This window comes from Macaca fascicularis, chromosome X (genome assembly GCF_037993035.2).
Source record: "Macaca fascicularis isolate 582-1 chromosome X, T2T-MFA8v1.1".
Classification (NCBI taxonomy): domain Eukaryota; kingdom Metazoa; phylum Chordata; class Mammalia; order Primates; family Cercopithecidae; genus Macaca; species Macaca fascicularis.
The window spans coordinates 11,031,469-11,053,895 of NC_088395.1; the positions used below are offsets into that span (position 1 = coordinate 11,031,469).

The following is a 22,427-nucleotide window of genomic DNA, read 5'->3' on the forward strand; positions in this document are numbered from 1 at the left end:
ATAAATATTACTTGAGTATTCAAAGAGATCCAGGTATAGCATCAACTGTATCTGGGTAGATATTCAGTACCTCCTTTGTTGATCTAATATTGATGGACGACTCGTCAGTTAGCTCCTGTCACTAATTACAAATTTGCTCAATTAGATCAATCTAATCAAATTCCAGAATAAAAGAAAAAAACCCATGTGTTATACCAAGGTAGAGGGGTAAACCACACATGAATTTAATAGGTATATGATCAGAGTTTCTTTTAGAAAGTGAATAGCTTTGGTTATTGCTTAGGGAAAGGAGAGGCTGCTGAGAACATGGAAACAAAGTAGCTAGCCAGACAGTTAAGAGGCTCTGGAAAATAGAGAGGAATTTGGATTTGCCTGTATGAGAAAGTGGGATTGGGCCAGAAGGATGTGAGCAAAGAAGGGAGGCCATACTGAGAGGCCAAGTTGCTCCGTGAGATGGGAGGGAAAGGACAACATCCCCTGTGACATGAGTTTGTTTGTAAAAAACAAAATTTATTTTTAAATGTGCTGTCTGGTGTGCACTCCTTGCCTTGTAGTATAGATCATCAGTAAAAGTTTTGCTACTGCAAGAACCTTAAGTTCCTGATTGTTTTTATGGTAGATCGGTTTCAGGATGGGGACGAGAAGGGGCTTTGTCCCCTGTTTTGGTGGACACCAGAGTGGTGATAAAGGAGCAGCCACAGGGAACAGAGAAAAATACCTTCAATGGAAGCAGAAAGTAGAGCAGTGGTGATCCCAAAATTGTAATTCCTCAGAGAGATACTAGAGAGAGCTTTGGGTTTTTACCCAAATGGGAATTTGAATCAATTTCTCCTGATCCGAAAGGGCTGCAAAAATCCTGGAGGATATCCAGATTACACTAGAGAATCTCAACCACCTAGCTTGATTTTTGTAAAGAACAATGTTGTTTGCTAGAACCGAGGAAAAGACGACGGCAGAGGAGCTTCTTAAAAATAAATCTGAATATATCAACATGTGCAGTCAACTAATTTGCTGACTTCAAAATAGCCTGATGAAACTCTTTGCCTGTTAAACCTATTATTGCCCGTAATGAAAGATTCCATATGCACTAATCACAACATACAGCCTTATGTCTGATCATAGCTTCTAAAAAATCATGATACAGGGATTTTTAGTTATACTCAACACATTTTTCCTTTAGAAACCGGATTGGTTGTTATAGATGCCATGAATGATATAAATTGAGCTCATAGTTGGAAGAAATCTAAAGGATCAAGCATCCCTGAGTTTCAAACAGAAACTTGCACTGAATACATTCAAAGGTATGTGGATTTTATTTATAATTTGATATCCTTTTTATTGTGCTTATTTCTTTCTCTGAATTTCTTTTAAAAGATACAAATGTATTCTACATTTCTAATACTATATGCCATCAATAGTTACTTTTTAGTTGGCCCATAATTAAATTAGACTCTGATTACCGAAATGATTTTTTTTTTTTTTTTTTTTTTTTACTTTATAATGCAACAAAGTGCTTGTTTAATTCCAAAGCTCTTTCTTGGGCCACATTTCACAGTAAAATATTTATTTTAGTTAATTATCACTTAAAGTAAAAATAATACTTTCACAGGCTGTGATCTACTACTTTGAAAAGCTTTTTATTTAATTACATAAAATAGAACCATCAATGAAGTGATTTTTCTCATTAACCCAGACAAAGAAAAAACAACAACAAATTTAGGAGTTAGAAAATCAGTGTACTTTTCATAGGCAGCATAATTACATGTAATATTCACTTCCTATACAAAATTTAAGGTCTTTCTTCTGACAGTTTTCCAAGTTAGCCAATAATTTGTGCCACAAATCAATGTGCACATTTTAGAATGACCTGTTTTGATTAATGTCCCAAGGGTCTTATTTATAGAATAATTACAGAGAAACATCAAACAAAACGAAGATTCCATTGAAAGAAAATGAAACCTCTGAGGCAGAAAGTATTCAAAATTCATTGAAAAATCACATAAAATTAGTACTATCCTTTCCTGTTAGTTCAGCCACATCTTTTGCTCCACAATCTGGAGCTCAGAGATGTTACTGGAGGGTCTTGCCTGAAGTTCTATAGATAGGAACTTCTGGAACTAAAATCTACTATCTTGGAAAATTAACATATTTTCTCAAATGATTAGTCCTTGCTTTTAACAGTAGCAGTACCCAGGTAGACTGTGCAGGAGACATTTCTGTGCCTCCTTGTTCTAAAATTATAAAATACTGTGCACTTTGATGATCTTCCCAACCTTTAGAGCCAACTTTATTCTGTTAATCATTAATTATAAATATCATTTAGCTTCTATGACTATGGGCTGTATGGGCATAGGAAAATGGCATGCAAAGTCATATGAGGATAGATCATTCATGTCCCTGTAACTTGTTCAGCCCTCAACCTAAATTAAATGCATCTTTGTCACTATTGTGACTCTACAAACAATGAAACAGGCTGAGAGCTGGAAATCACATATGACTGAAGTAAATTCACAAAGAATGGCTCCATCCTTCTTACTAGCAATAGACTAATGTAGATTATGTGTGTTTTATGGAGCATTCATTACATCCATGTTTCAGAAGAGATAAGAAAAGTGGATGTTGATTTACATTTCAGAACCATCAAGAAATGGGGACCTGGATTTTATTTGCCTGCCTCCTGGGAGCAGCTTTTGCCATGCCTGTGAGTAAAACACCCCTTGCATAAGTCTGTCCAATTTCACAAGCTTGAAAATCAAAATCTGCCCACAGTTGGTGAAATTAGGGTTTAAAACAGTATGAGATCAGATGTCTTCATACGTCTCCGGGTTGAAGAAACACTTCAGGAGCTTGGTTTAAAAAGACAGATTCTCAAATGCCTCTACCAAAAATTCTGATATGGTACAGCTGGGCTGGGGCCCAGGACTCCGCATTTTTATAAGCACCCCAGGAGATTCTGTTGGAACTGTTAGCTTGTAAATATCACCACCCATCTAGATGGAGGAAGCTTTTGGAAGAGACCCTTGAAAGGTCTCCACAGAAAGTGCTTAACCAGCTTTGGACAAATATTACAGAGATGCCAGTTTTGTCTAAAACCCAATTCCTCTCAGGTTTCCAAATCTCTTCCTGCCCTCCATATATTGCTGCTGTTACCCCTCAAGGGGTAAGACTTTTGTGCTAGGAATCCACTTTTTGAGCCATCTTCCTGTTCTCAGAGGCCCCACCTCTTTGGGTACATCTGATAAGTACATGGCTTTTTTTGTGGTTGCCTGGGATCCTGCCTACACCCAATACATAGTGATATATTTTATATTCAAATGTATTAAAGATCAGGACATTAGACCCACTCTGTCTGGACACAGGTGCATAAGGACAGAGAACTTAGATCACATGCATGCCAAGCAGGCTGCATCTGCTTTTTGGTGGAATAAAGAGCAGTTGATACAACCAGAAGCCAGCAAGCTTGCACGCCTGCCTCCTCTCTTCCTCTCTCACCCAGAAAACCAAGATTCTGTGCTCTGACTTCCTGAAATCCTGAATTGTAGCGATTCCTAGTTTCTTCAGGGGTCCCTGCCTTACAAATTCAGCCCTTTTCCCACTCTCTAAGCTGGTATTGATCAAGAGGGCATACAACCTGACTAAAACCATTCACATCCAGATGAGAGTGAATAAACCTTCCTATGAAATGTGAGCATTTTTAAAGAATATAATAGAGCCAATCCTAAATGAGGCCAATGTCTGAGGGAGATTTTCTGCATGACTGTCTCTCCTCCCTGGACCCCAGGAACAACCAGAGTTCCACAATACAGGCACCAGACACTTGGCCCCCAGTTTTGAGAGGATAGACAGTCCTGATTCAGATCATCATTCAGGTGGCCTTTTATTTTTAACTTTAAAATTTTTCTGCCATAAAACCATTGGCAGAATAATAAAAAAAGATTGGCTTAAACATCATAAATGAACTCTTTCATTTTCCATGCGATTTATAATGTTTCCACTTTGCTCCACCCATCTTGTTCTGGCATTTATCAATAATTCCCACCTTGTGGTTTCTTTTGTGGCTTCTTTTGTTGTATGGATGTGTTGTTTACTTTGCATATCAATTATGAGAAATCCCTTTGAACGTAAAGTACTTGACCAACTCCTGATCTACAAGGGAACATTTGTGAGACAATTCTCTCCTTGTTGATATTTCTTTATTGTGTAAAAGAAGCACACTTCTCTCCCCAATATGGGATGAGTTTTATCAGCAAGTAAACTGTTGGGCAGGATAGGGTAGGATTCATCGAAAACACTGGGCGTGGGGGTGGGATGTTGTCCAAAGATCACTGGAGAATAAATGTGTGCTGGTTTCTGCTTCCAGGTCTCCAACCATAAGACTATAACCCCAGGAACAGTCATATAGCTGTTTTGGACCTCTTTAAAATAAGAGGTCTCCTCTTCTACACAGCACATTTGTTCAAACTAAAAACAGACCTCAAGTATATTCTGTACTATATAGATTTTTAAAAGTAGCTTCAGTCTCCTTTAATGTGAACAATTGCATACTGACTTAATCTCTTCCTCTCTCTTCTCTTCCTTCACTCTCTCCTTTCCTCTCTCTTTCTATTCTCCTCCTCTCCTCCCTATAAAAGCTACCACCTCATCCTGGGCACCCTGGTTATATCAACTTCAGCTATGAGGTAATTTTTCTCTTTACTAATTTTGACCATTGTTTGCGTTAACAATGCCCTGGGCTCTGTAAAGAATAGTGTGTTGATTCTTTATCCCAGATGTTTCTCAAGTGGTCCTGATTTTACAGTTCCTACCACCAGCTTCCCAGTTTAAGCTCTGATGGTTGGCCTCAAGCCTGTGTCGTCCCAGCAGCCTCCTGCCTGGCCACTCTGACTCAGTCTCTCCTCCTAAATATGGCCGTAAGCTTACCCATCATGAACCACCACTCAGGGAGGCTCCATGATAGGGCAAAAAGTCAACTCTGACCAGCTTGGTTGTATCCCAGCTAGTAAAATGTAAGGATTAGGTAAGATGTTATTTAAGACTCTTTCCAGCTCAAAAACTCCTGATTCTAAGATAGTCACACTCTATGTGTGTCTCTCATTTGGCTCTGCTGAAATATTAGTGACTAAGTGGTATAGGAGAGACTCTGCAGAACAATGGAATGCATGAGTTTTGGACATTGGGTTTGAGGTTCTCCTCAACCTCTTACTAACTGTGTGACTTTGGGCAAATCATTTCCTCTTTCTGGAACCCTGGTTTCCTCATGTGGAGAAAGGAAATAATTATAATAACCATATATCAAAATATTGTTTGGAGAATAATATACTTAATGAATATGAAAAGTACTTTGTCAAGTATAATATGAGCAAGTTTACTAATTTTTTTGTATCAATTAAATGTCATATTACTGTATGAAGAATCCTCAAACCTAAGTCTAACCAAGTATATATACTGTTCAGAAAGGAATAAAATTCTTACTTTTCTCACAGGTTCAGGTAACAATCTGTGAGTTTATTTACTTATAAAAGCTGAAGACAAATGTTAATAAGAATTTGAGGCAAGATTTTCTGTTAAGCCTAAAAGATTGACACATCTGATGAGTAAATCTGTGTTTCCAGGATGAGGGACAGTGTTTGCACCTCTCTTTTTCCCATTGTGACATCAAAGAAAAAAATGAAATTAACATCATGTCATATTATTATGTCATAATTTTGTGTTTGTTTTGCTCTTACAATGAAAAGCAGGAATTACGGAATTAAACAGATTTACTCCTTTTGTCACCTCAGTCAAGTTAATGAACCTCTTTAATTCCCCATGATCTTATCTAAAAAGTGAGAGTAATAATACTTGCCTCCTAGCATATGAGAAAAGATGAAGAATGTGTGTGATGGATGTAAACACAGTGCCTGACACACAGGAAGCACCAGAAAAATGTTTACCTTCTTCTTTCTTTTGTAGAACTCACATTCTCAGGCTATCAATGTTGACAGGACTGCATTAGTGAGTCTATATTTCATACTGCATCAGTGAGTTTCTATATTGGATGAAAGTAAATTAAATCAAATGGGTTCTAATATCTTTTTCTCTTAAGGTGCTTACCCCTTTGAAGTGGTACCAGAGCATAAGGCCACCGGTATGTAGATATTTTGTTCTTTATTCCCTGAAAATATTAGGCATGCATTAAAATTCCCATATTAAGTGAAATATCATGTCTACTCCACATACAGACATTAATGGGAAATTTAGTTTGTAAAAAATCATATCTGTGTACACAGTTACAAATTTTTGCAAAGGAAAAATGAATAAAATACTCCTATAGCCATAATGGCAAAGAAAACACTGCTGCTTCTCTGGTTGGAGTCACCTGAGCCAATGGTAAACCTGCCTCTCTGTTTCTCACCAGTACCCTTCCTATGGTTACGAGCCCATGGGTGGATGGCTGCACCACCAAATCATCCCCGTGCTGTCCCAACAGCACCCCCCGACTCACACCCTGCAGCCTCATCACCACATCCCAGTGGTGCCAGCTCAGCAGCCCGTGCTCCCCCAGCAACCAATGATGCCCGTTCCTGGCCAACACTCCATGACTCCAACCCAACACCACCAGCCAAACCTCCCTCCGCCCGCCCAGCAGCCCTACCAGCCCCAGCCTGTTCAGCCACAGCCTCACCAGCCCATGCAGCCCCAGCCACCTGTGCACCCCATGCAGCCCCTGCCGCCACAGCCACCTCTGCCTCCGATGTTCCCCATGCAGCCCCTGCCTCCCATGCTTCCTGATCTGACTCTGGAAGCTTGGCCATCAACGGACAAGACCAAGCGGGAGGAAGTGGTGAGTATATTTTGAAGCCACTACAATGCAAATCCTGTTAAAATGGTGCAGCAAAATAGGTCCCAGAGTTCTAAGGTCTCTGACAACCAAGGGTCTAGAGTTGTAGTAGTTACAAGTCTATAATTCTATTAGTCCAAGCAATATGCCATACCTTTATATTAAAAACAAATTCATCTAAATGGCTTGGTAATTAAGACCACAGTTTTTATGGTAGGTTTCAATTTTACTATTACTGAATTTCTACCAGAATATATATTACCAAAACCCATTAATAGAAATATATATTACTAAACCCCATGAATGTTAAAGGCAACAGTATAAGGGAATATCAGTTTTCCTTATATTTCAAGGTTTGACTAGCAAGAATAGGCTACAGTTGCACTGAAGGCTTAAGAAAAGAGGGAGCAGGTAATTTTGAGAGTGCAAATATCTGAACAGGTTACAAAAGGTAGACAGGAAATCTCTTCAAAAACCTACAGGAAGATTCCCCATTTCCAGTAGTTTTCAATCTAACTTGGAGGAGGCTAAACTAAACATACTGTTAGATTCCTCTTCTGTACTGGGATTCTACAGATGATTAAGCTTTTAGCAAGAAGTTACTGCAATTTAGCACGAAATCTTCCATTACAGGTAGCTCTTACAAATGAATGGGAATAGTCAACAAAACAACCTTAATCTACCTCCATAAAGTCTTACTTCTATGTGTACGAGATTATGTGATCCTATCATGTATATGTATCCAACTGTAATTCCAATTTATACATGTTATTGATGATTTGCCACTGAGAAGAAGAGAGAAGTGAGGTGGAAATGACCAGGATAAGAAGCTAGGACACATAGGTTCCAGTTGTGGCTTTGCCCTCAAAGAGAAGGCAGTATTGTGAAAGTCACTTCAAATGTATGGGTGTTTTATTTTCTTTTAAATGGGGGAAAATGACAAAATCAGATTATTTTCAAGCCTCTATCCAATTATAAATATCGTAGTTTCTGAATTAAAAAAATCATAATATGTCATAAATGGCTTCATAATTGTGAGCATGTTTATGGAAAATATGGGGCAGAATTTTTTGAAAATTGATTGAATCCCAAGTAATCTGGCGCCTATCATTGACTATTTTAGTCTAAGGCACATGTTTTCTCTGTACATAGAAAATGCATTTATTTATCTCTTTATTAATAATTAACACCATGAAGTTTATAATGTGCTCACATCTTGACAAAGCTATTTATGGAAAGGTGACTTTGGGAAGACAGTTTGAACTCTTTAAAACTCAGTTTCTTTTTGTGTAAAATTTGAGTATAAACATTGATAGCTTCTTAGAGTTAATTTTATGGAAAACAAAATAGCATGATAAGCTTGGAGCCTGGCATGCAAGAAGTACTCCCCGAAAAGGTAGCAATTGTTATTTTATTATAAAATAATAGGCTTTAAGTGTCCTGAAGGTGGAAGCAGTCCTCATGGACACCTAATATCTAATGACAATGAAATAACAAAGAAACTTTGGAAATTATAGAGTTCAGCTTAAATGGTTGTACATTGTTTTGACAAAACTGAAGCCAGACATGTTATAGTAAATGGTACTCACTAGGAACATTTGTAAATTATTTTAACTGTTCTTTTGCTATTTTTTTCAGGATTAAAAGATCAGAATATGAGAGGGGAATGAATACTTCAGTTGCTTTCAGGAATGACACAAGAACACAATGATTTTTGCTTATAATCACTTTACTTAGCAAATTCTGTAACTAAAAAAGTACCATTAGCAGACAATAAAATGCATTAAAAATCATTCATGTCTTTGTGTTGAATGAAACTTAAATTTTCCTATCATTTGAGACGGTATATTATGAATGAGTATTCTTGAATAAGGTAGGAACTGCTCATTTAGTCATACAAATTCACCATTTGGCAAGCAAATAAGGAATATATTTATTTTTAGAGAAAATTTAAATTATACTATCTCAAATCTTTTTTAAAAAATGAAGTTTAAACATCAGTTAAAACAGTTGATAAAATGAAAATTTATGAACATGTACAATAACTAAAACCTGAACCAAATGAAGGGAAGTTTATATGAAAAATTCTTTACATTAAAAAATATAAACTTTTGAAGAATGTTTATATTATGAAACAAATTAGGACATGGAACACTGGCTTTATACTTCACACCACATTGGCAATCGAAATCTGGTCTTTTGATCTCACTCTATGGAAAAAGATTTTTAAATGAAATTATGTGATATGCATAATAATGTACTGAATTTAAAGTTATTCAAGTAATTTGTTTTCCCCAAAAAATGTTATCAATGGAGCTTCAAATAGAGAATTGCAGTGATTTTAAATACAAGTAATTTCTTTCACCTCATAACTTTAAGATGATAAATTGTACTGCATAGTCTTCAAAATGTTAACAAATGCATAAAAAGGACTCAAAACAAGTTTTCTTTCCCACTCATATTTATATTTGAATCCTTTTTTCTTCTTACACCCACACAGAATTGTAAACAGTCTTTGCAGGGTTTATATTACACAAACCCATGGTAACTTTATTCCAGTACCTTTATGATTAAGGCCACTTAATCATTTTCTGGAATGAATAAACATAACTTTACTGGGAGGGTGTCAATATTCAAACAAATAACTTGATTTTAAAGAATTTAGATTCAATTTTTTAAAGGTAGAAAAGCTTAATCAATTGGCATGGACCACTTCTAATCAATTGAGTCAATATTTATTAAGCACACTCTAGGGCAAGGCACTATTCCATGTGCTGGTGAAAATAGTAAGGCCCCATCCTTAAGGAATCTAGAATCTACCAAACGGATAAAATAAGCCCACAAATAACGATTAAAAAGTCCAAATGGTATTAATACTATGACAGAAGTACAGTCAAAATACTCTGGCAAACATGGCAAATATCCTTGGCTAGCTGTCCAATAGCTTTCCTCACCACTCCTTTCCTGTTGGCAGAGCTGGAATCTATCCCAGCATTCAGCCACAGTTTCCAAATCAAAATTCAGATATGCAGTGTGATAATACAGTGGAATGTTTCAAACCAGAGACATGCATTAACTGGTAATTATATTCTATACTTGCACTGTCAAATATGGTAGCCCTGTCCTATGTGGCTATTTAAATGTAAATAAATTAAAATTAAATAAAACTTAAAATTCAATTCCTTAGTCATAGTAGACACATTTTAAGTGCTAAGTAGTCACATGAGGCTAATGGCTACCATACTGGACAACAGAGATACAGAATATTTCCATCACCACTCAGTTTTATCAGACAGCATTGCTCTATGTACTACTTCTTGAAGTTGAAAAATAATTCTTATTAATTCAAATATTTTAAACAAAAGATGAAACAAAACAGATTTGCTGGTTGAAACTGAAAATCTCAACTACCCACAGCAAGTTGTTCCCCAAGCATGCCAGTAATCCTGATCTTGTATGAGAATTTTCTAAGAACTGTAGATGTGCCATTCTTTTCCTCAGGCCAAACTTCACATACTAAAATGGTTTCCCCTCTAGTTTTCATTTAGAACAGATAAATCCAGAGTTCAGGTGTATCCAGACTTCAGAAGATATTTACATTCTTTTCTATTTTGTGGTTCAAACTAATAGTGCAACATAACATAGAGGCAGGCACACATTCATGTTACACACACTCACATACCCATAATCACGCATGCCTTCTGGGTTTACCTGTAGTAAAAAGACACATGTGGAGACATGTGCCATTTGAGTAACTTGAAATTTTAAATAAAACTTCTTTCCATTACAATCATTTAGAGAATGATTATGTGGTTGTGGTATTCATTATCACCACCAAGACATACTACAGTTCTTCCAAAACAAAAATTATATCAAGAAAAAAATGATCAAGCTGTGCATTTCATTTGCAAGCAATGTCAAGTTTACCACCTCCTTTCTCAATTCCACACAAAATAAAAATACAGACTTTTCTCTAAATCTGAAGTTCTTCCTTTGGTAGTAAACAATAGCTGAAACTACCAAAATTGAGTTTAAGGCCAAGACTTTTAAAAAGAAAATAAATTAGTAGACAACTGTATTAATTGAGAAAAAATAACCCAAGAGATCCTGCTATGAACAGCTTAACATGAGACTAACAAGAGAAAAATGACTTCAACCAATTTCCTACATTTCCAGAACACAGTAGCATTTAGTAGTACTCCACATTGCTTTAATAAAATAGTCATCAGCTTATGTCTGTTGTGAAATTCTTGTTAGCTGGAGTTTTTACTTATTTTTGTGATTTGGCTTTCAATTCCTTTTGCCCCTATTTGATCTGGAGCCTTATCAGCAAGGGCCATAGGCTGACATTTAGATATTAAAAAATACATCCCTGTTGGGAAAAGTCCATGCTGGCCTCATTTGAAACACCTGACTCTTCCAGATGATAAATAATTATGGAGGAATAAGATTGGGCTGGGAGTCGTGAGGAGTTGAAGAGAGAAGAAAGGAGCGATCATTTGGGTTCAAAACATTTACCTCAATAAATCACACTTGAATCCTCTATCACAAAATCTAAATCAATAAATCCCATTTGCAAATATCATTGTCCTATGGTCAACAAAAAACACCATAGCACCCAGAATTCACTTTACTTTTAATTTAAAAAATGAACAATACTAAAATCTCTATTCCTTCGAACAGCCAAATTTTGTTTGCCTCTCCAAATAATTTTCCATGCTTCATATTTGGCCATGGAACATGCAGGCTCTGGGGGTGTCAGTTTAGTGTCTACAGAAGCACAAAGATGGCTTTCCAGTGTGGTGGTAGGGGGTGCAGCCTCCATAACCAAACCATTTGATTCACAGTCATGACCACTGCCTATCTGCTGTGGAAACTTGGACAATTTTTTTGGCCTCTCTATGGCTCAGTACACCCGTCTATAAAATGTACTAATATCATGCTCTGAGTCTTTTCATGTTAATGAGTCCTAAGCTCAATAAATGTTGGCTACAATTCTTATGATGAGAAAGAGAACTTTGTCCTGCCTCTGTAGACTCCCAAAGAGAACACTACCCAGTTGGAAGCAGGAGTGATACAAAATTTAGATATGACATAGAAGTTTTTGATGCCACAGGCACTGAAGTACATCATGTTTGTCTTTTTTTTTTTTTTTTTTTTTTGAGACAGAGTCTAGCTCTGTCACCCAGGCTGGAGAGCAGTGGTATGATCTTGGCTCACTGCAACTTCCACCTCCTGGGTTCAAGCGATCCTCTAGCCTCAGCCTCCCAAGTAACTGGGATTACAAGAGTGAGCAACCACACCCAGCTAATTTTTGTATTTTTAGTAGAAACGGGTTTTCACCATGTTGGCCAGATTGGTCTTGAACTCCTGACCTCAAGTGATCTGCCCACCTCAGCCTCCCAAAGTGCTAGGATTACAGGTGTGAGCCACCGTGCCCGGCCCATGTCTGTCATTTATCAGTGCATCACTCTGACAATGTAGCCACCCGATCTGATTGCGACCCGACCCTTCAATGATCTTTGCCTTCTCCTACCTGATATCCCCAGACACTGTTCTTTGCTGCCTCCAAGACAAGCCTTCATCCTCAATTCACCACTCTGAGGGTAACAGGAGAGCAACACCAGGCAAGTGTCATAGGGGCACTCCGCTAGATGGAGGCTAGAACTTGAGACCACCTCTCTCTGCATGTCTTCCTTTTACCTTCTTTCTAGGGCTGAGCCTTTGTGTACAGTGACTCCCAACTCAGACCCTTCCCTTGTCACTCTGGCATTGGCACAGTTCAGCTAATTCCATTTTATAAGGATTTTTCTTTCTTTCTTTCTTTCTTTTTTTTTTTTTTTGAGACAGAGTCTCGCTCTGTCGCCAGGCTGGAGTGCAGTGGCGCAATCTCGGCTCACTGCAATCACTGCCTCCCGGGTTCAAGCGATTCCCCTGCCTCAGCCTCCTGAGTAGCTGGGACTACAGCCGGGCACCAGCATGCCCGGCTGATTTTTTGTATTTTAGTAGAGACAGGGTTTCACCATGTTGGCCAGGATTGTCTTGATCTCCTGACCTCGTGATCCGCCCGCCTCAGCCACCCAAAGTGCTGGGATCACAGGCGTGAGTCACTGCACCCGGCCTTTACCAAACCGCTTTCCTCTAGATGAGTGGTTCTTAACCAGGTATAGTTGTGTCTCCTAGGGGACCTTTGGCAATGTCTGGAGTCACAACAGGGAGCTAAACAAATCAAAACAGCTCGGGGAGTGGTAGGGGTGTTAAGGAGAATTTGCAAAATAAAGAAAGTGTTGTCCGGTGATTAAGTCAGCTAATGTCTCTAAATCAAAACTATCCTGTTAAAAGTCCAGATTTCACCACTATACAATATATCCACGTAAGAAAGTATGTCTACCCTCTATATCTATAAAATAAAAAGTAAATTAAAACATATTTTTTAAAAACCATCCGACAGACGTTAGAATAGTTATTTGCTTCTTCAGAACTTACTTAGAAGTGAGTTTGTTATTTGTTTCTTGGGAGGTTACAAAGAAGCTTGTCTCCTGTGAGTTAATTTTTCCTGCTTATTTGACCTTCCAAAGATGTGCTAAGGAGTTAATTGTAAATCAGTCTGAAGAACCTCTAAAAGTGATTGTGTCTGAGTGATAAAGAGGAGAAAAATAATCAATTTAGCCATGAGTATAACTACTGAATTCAAGGTTATTCAATTAGTCTGAGACAAATTCTGTTCTGAGATTTGCTTGGATCTGGCAGAATAATGAGAAATTAGTGGTTCCATCTATAAAGTGGGCAGTAATTTAAGATGCCTTAATTCTCATGATTTTCAGAACCACCACTTTCCAAAAGAATGATTCGATTAAGAAGTTTTTGCTACAAAATTGTTATGGAATAAAACCCCTACAGCCATGGAGATTATAAAGCAGTGTATTGTAAAGAGAGGAGATAATTAAGCACCGACCTTGGGCAGCTGAGAATATCTGACAGACCCAGGCCATCGAACACCCTATCTGTCCAAATAACCAACTCAAGGCACTTCTGAAGTGAGGATCTCCCTGCCTCCTTGCTGCTGTATCCCAAACATCCGGGAGCAGCCATCAGTGACCGTCACCTCAATGCCACCTCTTACAGAAATCTTCTCTCACTGCTCTACCTTGGCTGGCACTCCTGGAAGTGAGGTTCCCCTGTCTCCTTGCTCCCATATCCACACATCTGGGAGCAGCCATCAATGACCATCATCTCAATGCCACCTCTTCTAGAAACCTCTCTTGCTGGTCCACAGGGCTGGAGTGCACAGGCTCAGAGGTTTCCCAGGATATGTTGACCATGCCTCTCTTTCAAACAACTGCTTCTTTCTACTTTTTGTCTCCCCACTAGCTGGCGAGCTCCTTGAGGCAGATTTAGAAAAATACTTGGAAATCGGTTAGTATGTTTAATATCTGCTCAATGAGCCATCATTAGCATTAAACACCCAGGATGCTGTAATATAAAAGTAATGATAATAATAATACTGAACATTTACTGGGCTCATTATATTTCAGGCACTATTCTAAGCACATGACATGTATTAGCTCATTTAATTATCACAACATTATAGAATTGTCTCTATCACCAATTTACAAATAAGGGGTTGTTTGAACTTTAAATTTTAACAAGAAATTAGGCTCTTTTAAACACACACACACACATACACACACACACACACACACACACACACACTGCCCCATCTTTTATGAGTACCATTTGAAAGATAAACTAATTCGTTATCTGCCTCTAGGATTCTAATTAAATAACCTATAGCTATTTTTAATGGCAAATGTAAATTCAACTCCATTAGAGTGATGAAGCTTGTCTCCTTCTGTGACTTAATTTTTCCTGCCCATTTGTCCTCCCAAAAATATACTAGAGAGCAAACTGTAACTCAAAATGAAGAATCCCTAACTCAATAAATGCTTTGTAGTTGCATGAGGGGGTTGCCTCTTGTGCTAAACTGCCAAAGATAGAGAGGAGACAGCAACAAACATGGGCAAGTATCCCCTATACTAGGACAACATTGCCATAGCAACCAGGGTAAGACCATCTATCCCAGCTTTGAGTGTGAACCTGCTCATGGATAGTCCTCATGCCTTCTCTAGTTCCAAAGGATGGAATGAAAACAAATAAATGCAAGTACAGTGCTTGTAGAAACCAGAAGGCTTTGTCTTTCTCTCACTGATTAGGTCAATAAAATAATCATGTGTTTTAGGAGACCCAGGCCTTAGCCCTCCTCTATCTTCCTTCTCAGACATCCCACTGAACACACGCTCAACACATACAGAAAGCCCATTTTAAGCAGCATTCTGAAATTCACTGAGAATGACCAGAATAATAAAGCTACTGATATATCCCTACCACGACATTGAAATAGAAGTAATTGACTTGCATACTCTACCTGGCATCTAATGCCCAGATTAAAATAGATGACAAAGTTCAAATATCCCAGTAGCTTCCTGCATTGCAGCCTCTACAAATGTTAGCTATCAAGGCAGTAGTCCAAACTGGCTCCTTCCATAGGGTCCTGACTAGGGAAGGAAATGTTTGCAAATTTGCACAGCTGCATGCAATAACAAATTCAGGCTCTGCAGGTTTACAAAATCCCATCTTCTCCCCGTGACTAGGAACTTAGGATCAACTTGGTTTCCACAAATGATTTTTCTTAATCTGGAAATAGGTACAATGGAGCAACTTCAAAATCTGTTTAAGACAGTTGTCAATTTTTAAAGTGCTTATTAAACATTGCTAAAATGTGCAGTTTTTATCAGCAGGATTTACAATGACACTTGGAAAGCAATGGGATTTACTGCTTTTGTGGCTTTTTTCGCCCATTCTGGTAGTGAAAAAAATGTTCCCAATAAATAGTAATAGATATCCAAAAATCTGTAATCACCACATTAGTTTATTTGATAATTGCTATTACTATAAATAATCAGAATCACAATAAAAAGTCTATGCCTACAAAACGAAATCACTCAACAAACTGTAAATAATCATAATCTAAGAGCAGCAAATTTTCTTCAAAAGCAACTTGGATTTAACAAACTAAATAATTCATATATATTTAAATTAGTTTATACCTATGGTGGCATGTGCACATGATAGAGAGAGGAAGAAATCTGCAAGTGAATTGATGTGGTCTGACCACATTGTTTAAGGTAATAGATCACCATTCTGCAGAAAAGCCAACGATCTTACTTTCTTGATGTTAAAACACAATTCACCAAATAAACCAATATGCGTTTAGGAAGGATTCAAAGCAGCTTTTACTTGTAGCTATATGAAACCACCGAGTATTTAATTAGACTCTGTGAACACTTTGGTAACATTCTAAATTAATATTCTGAAAAGATAAGTTTTAAGGTTCTTTCTATTAAATCATTAAAAACAAGACACTGGAATCATTAAAAAAAATAAAACTTGCACCAGATGCTACCTTTGTTGTATGCAAACAACAAAACCAGTTTTCTGAACCAGCCATCTGTTTTTGCTGTATGGAGCGGCCACAGGACAGAGTTGAACCACATTTTGTGGTTCCATATTAATACCCTAATCACTTATCAATGTTATAGAATCCTGATCCTTCATCATACTAAGGAAAAGGGCAACCTATGCCCTTGTCCCCAATCATCAGTCATTATATAGTACCCAACGATTGAGACCCAAAGAGAGGCTCCATAGCAATGATGTTTTGGCTCGGTTCTGTCCTGGATTAGTCTGGTGACCCTGGCAATGCCTGATTCACTCTGAACTTCAGTTTCCTTACCTCTAGCACAAAAACACTGGACTGGAAGATCACTAAGACCTATGCAACAGTAACATTATAAGCCAATGTGCATGTTAAAGTCAAATTCCATTGGTTTTCAAATACTGAGAAAATAGCCAAAAGGAATGGTGCAGAAAAAATGGTGGGTCCCTACTACGATTTGCTCTGAACTTTCAATAAAAATGTAAATGTCTTGGCAAGGGTATGTAATATTCCAATAAGCCTGGTTTGAAGACTCTGAATTTACTCTTAAGGCAACAGGCAGAGATAGTCTGACTCTCATTTGAACCACCTGAGCTTTGATGTTAAAAGAGACTCAAGTGCCAGGACACACTGAGCAAATCCCTTCAATGCTATTGCTTCTCTCCTTTCCTGCCTATGTTCACCTTTTCCAGATGCTGCTCTGGGATTATTACTCCATGGAATCTTTCATTTCTTCCTGGCTTGGGTCCTATCTTGCTTCTAGCAGTAGGCATGAAACACGGAGCCTGAAATACACACACCCTATCTTCTTACCTCTCCAGGGTTCTTACACCTCAGCAATAGCAGCAGCTCTAGGCAGTAGTGAGCCCCCATGCTCCCAACGCAGAGCCCCTGTGCAGTGTGGGAACAGAGAAGGAGACAGGAGGCAGGGAGGGACACTGCTCAAAGCGCTAGAGGAGCTGGCTGGGCAGCCTTCCTGTCTGGAATGCACAACTAGAGGCTCTCGGAGGGAGAGAGCCTTGGGTCACTGTGATCCTCTAAGTCAGACACCCTGGGGAGCTCTTAGTTCTGAAAGTCCTCCCTAGGCACAGAAGGCTGAGAGCCCCCAAGCATCCACTAGGAAGAAAAGTGTAAAAGTTAAAACGTTGAGATAAATGAGATAGACATATGCCAGCTTACAGTAGATTGTAGAAATGCAGTATGAATGCTGGAGGAACAAATCATTTGAATAAAATACTCACTCACATATCTGATGAGAGACTTGTATCCAGAATCTGAAGAACTCTTACAATTCAATAATAAAAAGACAACCTAATTGAGAATAAGAAAAAAAATCTGAATAAATACTTCTCGGAAGAAGATATACAAATGGCTGATAAGCATATGAAAAGATGCTTGATATCATTAGCCATCGGGGAAATGCAAATCAAAATCACAGTGAGGCTCATGCCGGTAATCCCAGCATTTTGAGAGGCCAAGACGGGCAGATCACTTGAGCTCAGGAGTTCAAGATCAACCTGTGCAACATGGCAAAACCTTGTCTGTACACAAAATACAAAAAAAGAAAAAAATAGCCTGGTGTGGTGGTGCATGCCCGTAGTTCCTGCTACTTGGGAGGCTGAAGTGGGAAGATCACCTGAGCCCAGGAAGGTCGAGGCTGAAATGAGCTGTGATTGTGCCGCTGCATTCCAACCTAAGTGACAGAGTGAGACCCTATCTCAAAACAAACAAACAAACAAACAAACCCCAAAAAACCCAAAAAAACAAAACAAAACAAAACAAAAAAATCACAGTGAGCTATCACATCATGCCCACTAGGATAGCTTTAAAAAAAAGTGTTGGTAAAGATGTGGAGCCCTTATATACTGCTGGTGAGAATGTTTCTCCAAATGTTAAACATACATTTGCCATTATACTCAGCAATTCAACTTTTAGTTATATACTCAAGAAATACGGACATGAAAAACATGTAAGTCTACACAAAAACTTGCATATGAATGTTCATAACAGCATTATTCATAATAGTCAAACAGTCAAAACAACCCAAATAATCCATCAACAGATGAAGGAATAAACAAAACGTGTCATATCCCTACAATAGAATATTATTCAGCCACAAAAAAGAATGAAGTACTGATAAATACTACAACATGGATGAACCTGGGGGACATTATACTGAGTGAAAAATGCCAGACACAAAAGACCAAATGAAATACTGGCTCTTATTCCCTTGCAACAATCATTCCCCAATTACACCAGGCTCTTCGGAGGTCACCATTACTCCTGCAAATTTACCTGTGTGGTTTGGCAGAAGCTACAGTGAGAGGAGGCTTTCATCTCAGTGTGGAGCTACAACCACTGGTCCTCAGCACATTCAGACCCTTCTTCTCAGCTTTGCTTCTAGGCCACTGACAAAAATTCTGTTCTGGCTTCATGGTTCAGCCCCACTCCTCCTCGACTCCTTCATTTCTGAGTAGTGGCTCCCTTCTCTCCATGTCTATGGTTCCTATCTGTGAGAGTTTTTTTGGAACTTACAGTTGCTCTTATGTATCAGGTAGTTGGCATCTCCAAAGAGATTAAAAGCAACTGAAGCACAATGGACTCTCACACTTCAGTGGGTTTTTCATAACTGAAATTCAATAATAAATTGTGACCCTCTGCCTTTTTTGCAGGGAAAGGATATACTTTTTTGAGCACTTAAACAAAAAAATTAGGGTATTGCCTCTAGGGGCCATTGTGCATTTTCACTATTATAAGTAAAAATGAAATTAGAAGGTGATGTCAATGAAGGAAGCAGTCCAATGAAGAGACTGCCACTGTGGTCATTGGGTTAAAGAAAAGGTTGACATTCTTATGTAATTTTATCATCCACTAAGAGAAATACATTAGAGTTACTGACATTTTAATTATTAATTTTATTTCTTCTTCTTTTTTGCTTGTTTCCATATCCTTCATCTTTCCAAACTATTCCTGGGTACAATGGACAAATGCCCTTGAACGTTATTTTCTTAATAATAACTAGTTCTATCCTGTGTCATGCTCAAGGTTTAGTTCGATCAGTGCATTCTGCTAACAGGACAAAAGTCTCAAAAGAAAGATTTGCTACAACACACAGTTTCTGGAGTCACATTTTTGGCCAATATGTAACTTTTGCTTATTCTGGGTTTGTCTTAAAAATCTGAACCTTTAAACCCTTTAAAGTATCCATTTTTAAAGGTTGATGCCATTGCCTTCTGAAAAATGTCGATGGAAGTGTGGAGGAGAAGGCTTCCTGTCTAAGGATAACAAAGCTGCAAATGAATGTTCCCCAAAGGGCCAGCTGTGTTCATTTTGTACTGAAATGTCCATACAGGCTGATTCTGAAACACACTCGAGTGTTGTGGGTAATAGATGTCAAAAAATAAAACTCAGGCACATGCCATGCTATGTTACTTTTTAAGGGAAAAAAGTGGGGGGAAATCAAAGGGTTTAACAATTTTATTCATTGGCTTACATTCAGCGACTCCGAAAATTTGGCCACTACTCAGGTTTGCAAATTTCTATGGAAAATGAACTGTGTTTGGCAAGCTCAACGAAATATGAGGCTGATAAAAAAATGTTTCATGCTTTCTCAAGACCTTATGCCACTAACTGTGTGGGATTGGAAAAACTGTTTAAATGTCAATTTAAATACTGTAAATAAATGATTTTCTATATCCATATGAATTAATATAATTCTGTTGATTTCAGGCCATAACTTGAACTAAAGTTTCTTTGAATTTTGATGAGGAAATGTTTCACACACAACACAACACAAACTTCAGATTAAGTAGTTTAGTTCGGTAGAGTTGTTTCAAGAGTCAGAAATGTTAATGCAATACTTTATTTTACACTACGGAGAACTGACTGAAAATTCAATTAACACTAAGGTTTTTACAAAGCAGGTCTTGAACTAAAAAGAATTAGACCCAAAAAGATAAAAACATTATTGTAACAGCCCAAGCCATTATACAAAAAAGACATGGTGGTAAATCCCATTGCAACGTTCAGAACTCTCAAATATTATCTCCAAATCAATCATCTTTGTGTTTTATGGACCCAATTATCCAGCTGCCTTCTTGACCCTTCTACCTGGTGTCTCAGGGTCATCTCAAACTTCCCTTATCCACTAATGAACTCTTGACTTTCTCTTCTGGTAAATGTTTTGGTATCCTACCCTCCCACATCTTTAGAGGTGTTTACAAAGCATTTATCACAAAGCCTGCCTGGTATGCAGCACTCGCTTAATCAACGTTATTGTGGATGATGATGATGATGATGATGATGATGATGATTATGATTATTATTATTATTTTTATCCACCCAATTAGTTGAGCTAGGAACTAAGTCATTTTCTTTATTCTTCTCTTCACCGCATGTTCTACTTTTAATCTATTACCAACTTCTGTCAACTCTGCATCCAAAATAAATCAGGAATCTGACCCTTCCTCTCCATCTTCACTTTCATCACTCCAATTCCAGCCCCCATCATATTTCTCCCAAACAAATTTAGCAGCCTTCTAGACAACCTAGCCATCTGCTCTTGTCCTTACTCAATTTGTTCATGGGGGAAATAACAGTAATCTTCTTAAAGACAATTATTCATTTTGAGACATATATAGAGCATATCACATATTTATTAAATCTGCTAAACAACCTTATGAGGTAGGTACTGTTATTACTTCCATTTTACAATGAAGAACTGAGTAAAGAGACATTGGAACATGCTGAACTTTACTCTGCCTCTAAGAGGCAAAGCCAGAATTCCTGCCTGGGCAGTCTGGCTCCAGAGTTATGTGTTCAACTGCTACACAAAGTACCACACCATATCCAACCTTTAAAAAATAACAAACAGGCAAGCAAAGATCATCAATGGGCTTCCATTGCACTTAGAATAAAATCCATCCACATAGAACCTGCTTATGTCAAAGGATCTGGACCAACTTCCTTAGCCTCACCTTTCATGCCTCCTCTCTTTCCTCCTGTTCTTCAAACACTCATGGACAAGGAAAGCTGGGTCCTGATTAGGGGTTTCTGCCTGTGCTGTTTCCTGTGCTTGAACTGCTTTCCTAAGGCGTCAGTCACAGGGTTGGCTCCTCCTTTTTCGGGTTTCTGCTTAAATATCATCTGCTCAAAAAGTCTTCCTTGACTTCCCCAATCTGATGTTAATGTTTCCTGGCTTCTTGATCTCAACACACTGTTGATTTTCTTCTTAGCACTTATCTCAACCTATAATTGATTTTACTTGTTTGTGCATTTGTCTATTGGCTGCCTCTCTTACTGGGCTAGAGGCTTCACAATTAGAAAGATTGTTTATCACTGTATTTTTATAATATAGCATCATGCTAAGATGCTAGATTTAGGTGCTGAGAATTTTGATAAATGACTGAAGGAAGACAAGTATGCTTTGGTGATATGAAGCATCCCCACATAGACCTTAGATTCTCCAAGTGTGGGCAAAAGATCAAATATAGAGTCACCTGGGGTTGCTTTTTGTCAAAAGTAGAGTTCCGGGAACTCTGAGCTATTTTAAGCACTTACTTTTGAGGTTCATCTCCTTATATTATCAAGAATTTTTACAATTTTGATTTTGACATGATTTGGCAATAAGTAATTCATTGGATTCTCATTTGGCTGTGATTTTTAAAGTAATTATTGTGCGTGTTCAGGAATACTTATTAAGAGAACAAAATGTACATTACAAATTGTTTTTGCATGTGATGAGATTGTTAAAAAATACTAATTGACAATGAAATTGGTAGTTGCTATGTTTTTATATATATAGGTAAGTATTTACATCATTACTTTGGAAGTCAATAATTTCCTTTTCAGCTTGCAGAAATCTGTATGAGCTCCTGAATGGCTTGTGGATCCTCTGCCCTATAATCAGATAATGGTGTGGGATGGATGAAATGGACCAGCTGGAGTCCAGTCCCAAATTGATCACAACAGAACTTCTGAGGTCAAGAAATCTGCATTTTAAGAAACTTTCCAAGAAACTCTTATGCAAAATAAAATTTGAAAACTATTTTTCTCATAGCTAGGTGTATGTTATTTTAGAAAAATTTACAATAGATATCCAGTGTTCACTCT

At 37.9% G+C, this 22,427-nt stretch overlaps 2 protein-coding genes across 18 annotated transcripts in view; one reads left to right on the plus strand and one right to left on the minus strand.

The window, feature by feature from the left end:
• Nucleotides 1-22,427, minus strand: part of ARHGAP6 (Rho GTPase activating protein 6) — a 551,232-nt gene that overhangs the window by 167,393 nt on the left and 361,412 nt on the right. The window lies entirely within an intron of this gene.
• On the plus strand, nucleotides 1,246-8,613 carry AMELX (amelogenin X-linked). Of its 3 annotated transcripts, none has more exons than XM_065538357.1 (7): nucleotides 1,246-1,301; nucleotides 2,636-2,701; nucleotides 4,632-4,679; nucleotides 5,953-5,994; nucleotides 6,086-6,127; nucleotides 6,398-6,823; nucleotides 8,459-8,613. In XM_065538357.1, the coding sequence occupies exons 2-7, from the start codon at nucleotides 2,648-2,650 to the stop codon at nucleotides 8,462-8,464; spliced, it is 618 nt and encodes a 205-aa protein (XP_065394429.1). In that variant the 5' UTR covers nucleotides 1,246-1,301; nucleotides 2,636-2,647; the 3' UTR covers nucleotides 8,465-8,613. The 3 variants fall into 3 exon arrangements, with proteins under 3 accessions (XP_065394429.1, XP_073886230.1, XP_045239308.1); XM_074030129.1 differs by having other exon boundaries at nucleotides 6,749-6,823; XM_045383373.2 differs by lacking the exon at nucleotides 5,953-5,994.

Coding starts and splice junctions, on each gene's coding strand:
- AMELX (XM_065538357.1), top strand. CDS start 2,648: ATGGGGACCTGGATTTTATTTGCCTGCCTCCTGGGAGCAGCTTTTGCC. Junction 2,702..4,631: donor GAGCAGCTTTTGCCATGCCT/GTGAGTAAAACA, acceptor TCCCTATAAAAG/CTACCACCTCATCCTGGGCA. Junction 4,680..5,952: donor ATATCAACTTCAGCTATGAG/GTAATTTTTCTC, acceptor TTTCTTTTGTAG/AACTCACATTCTCAGGCTAT.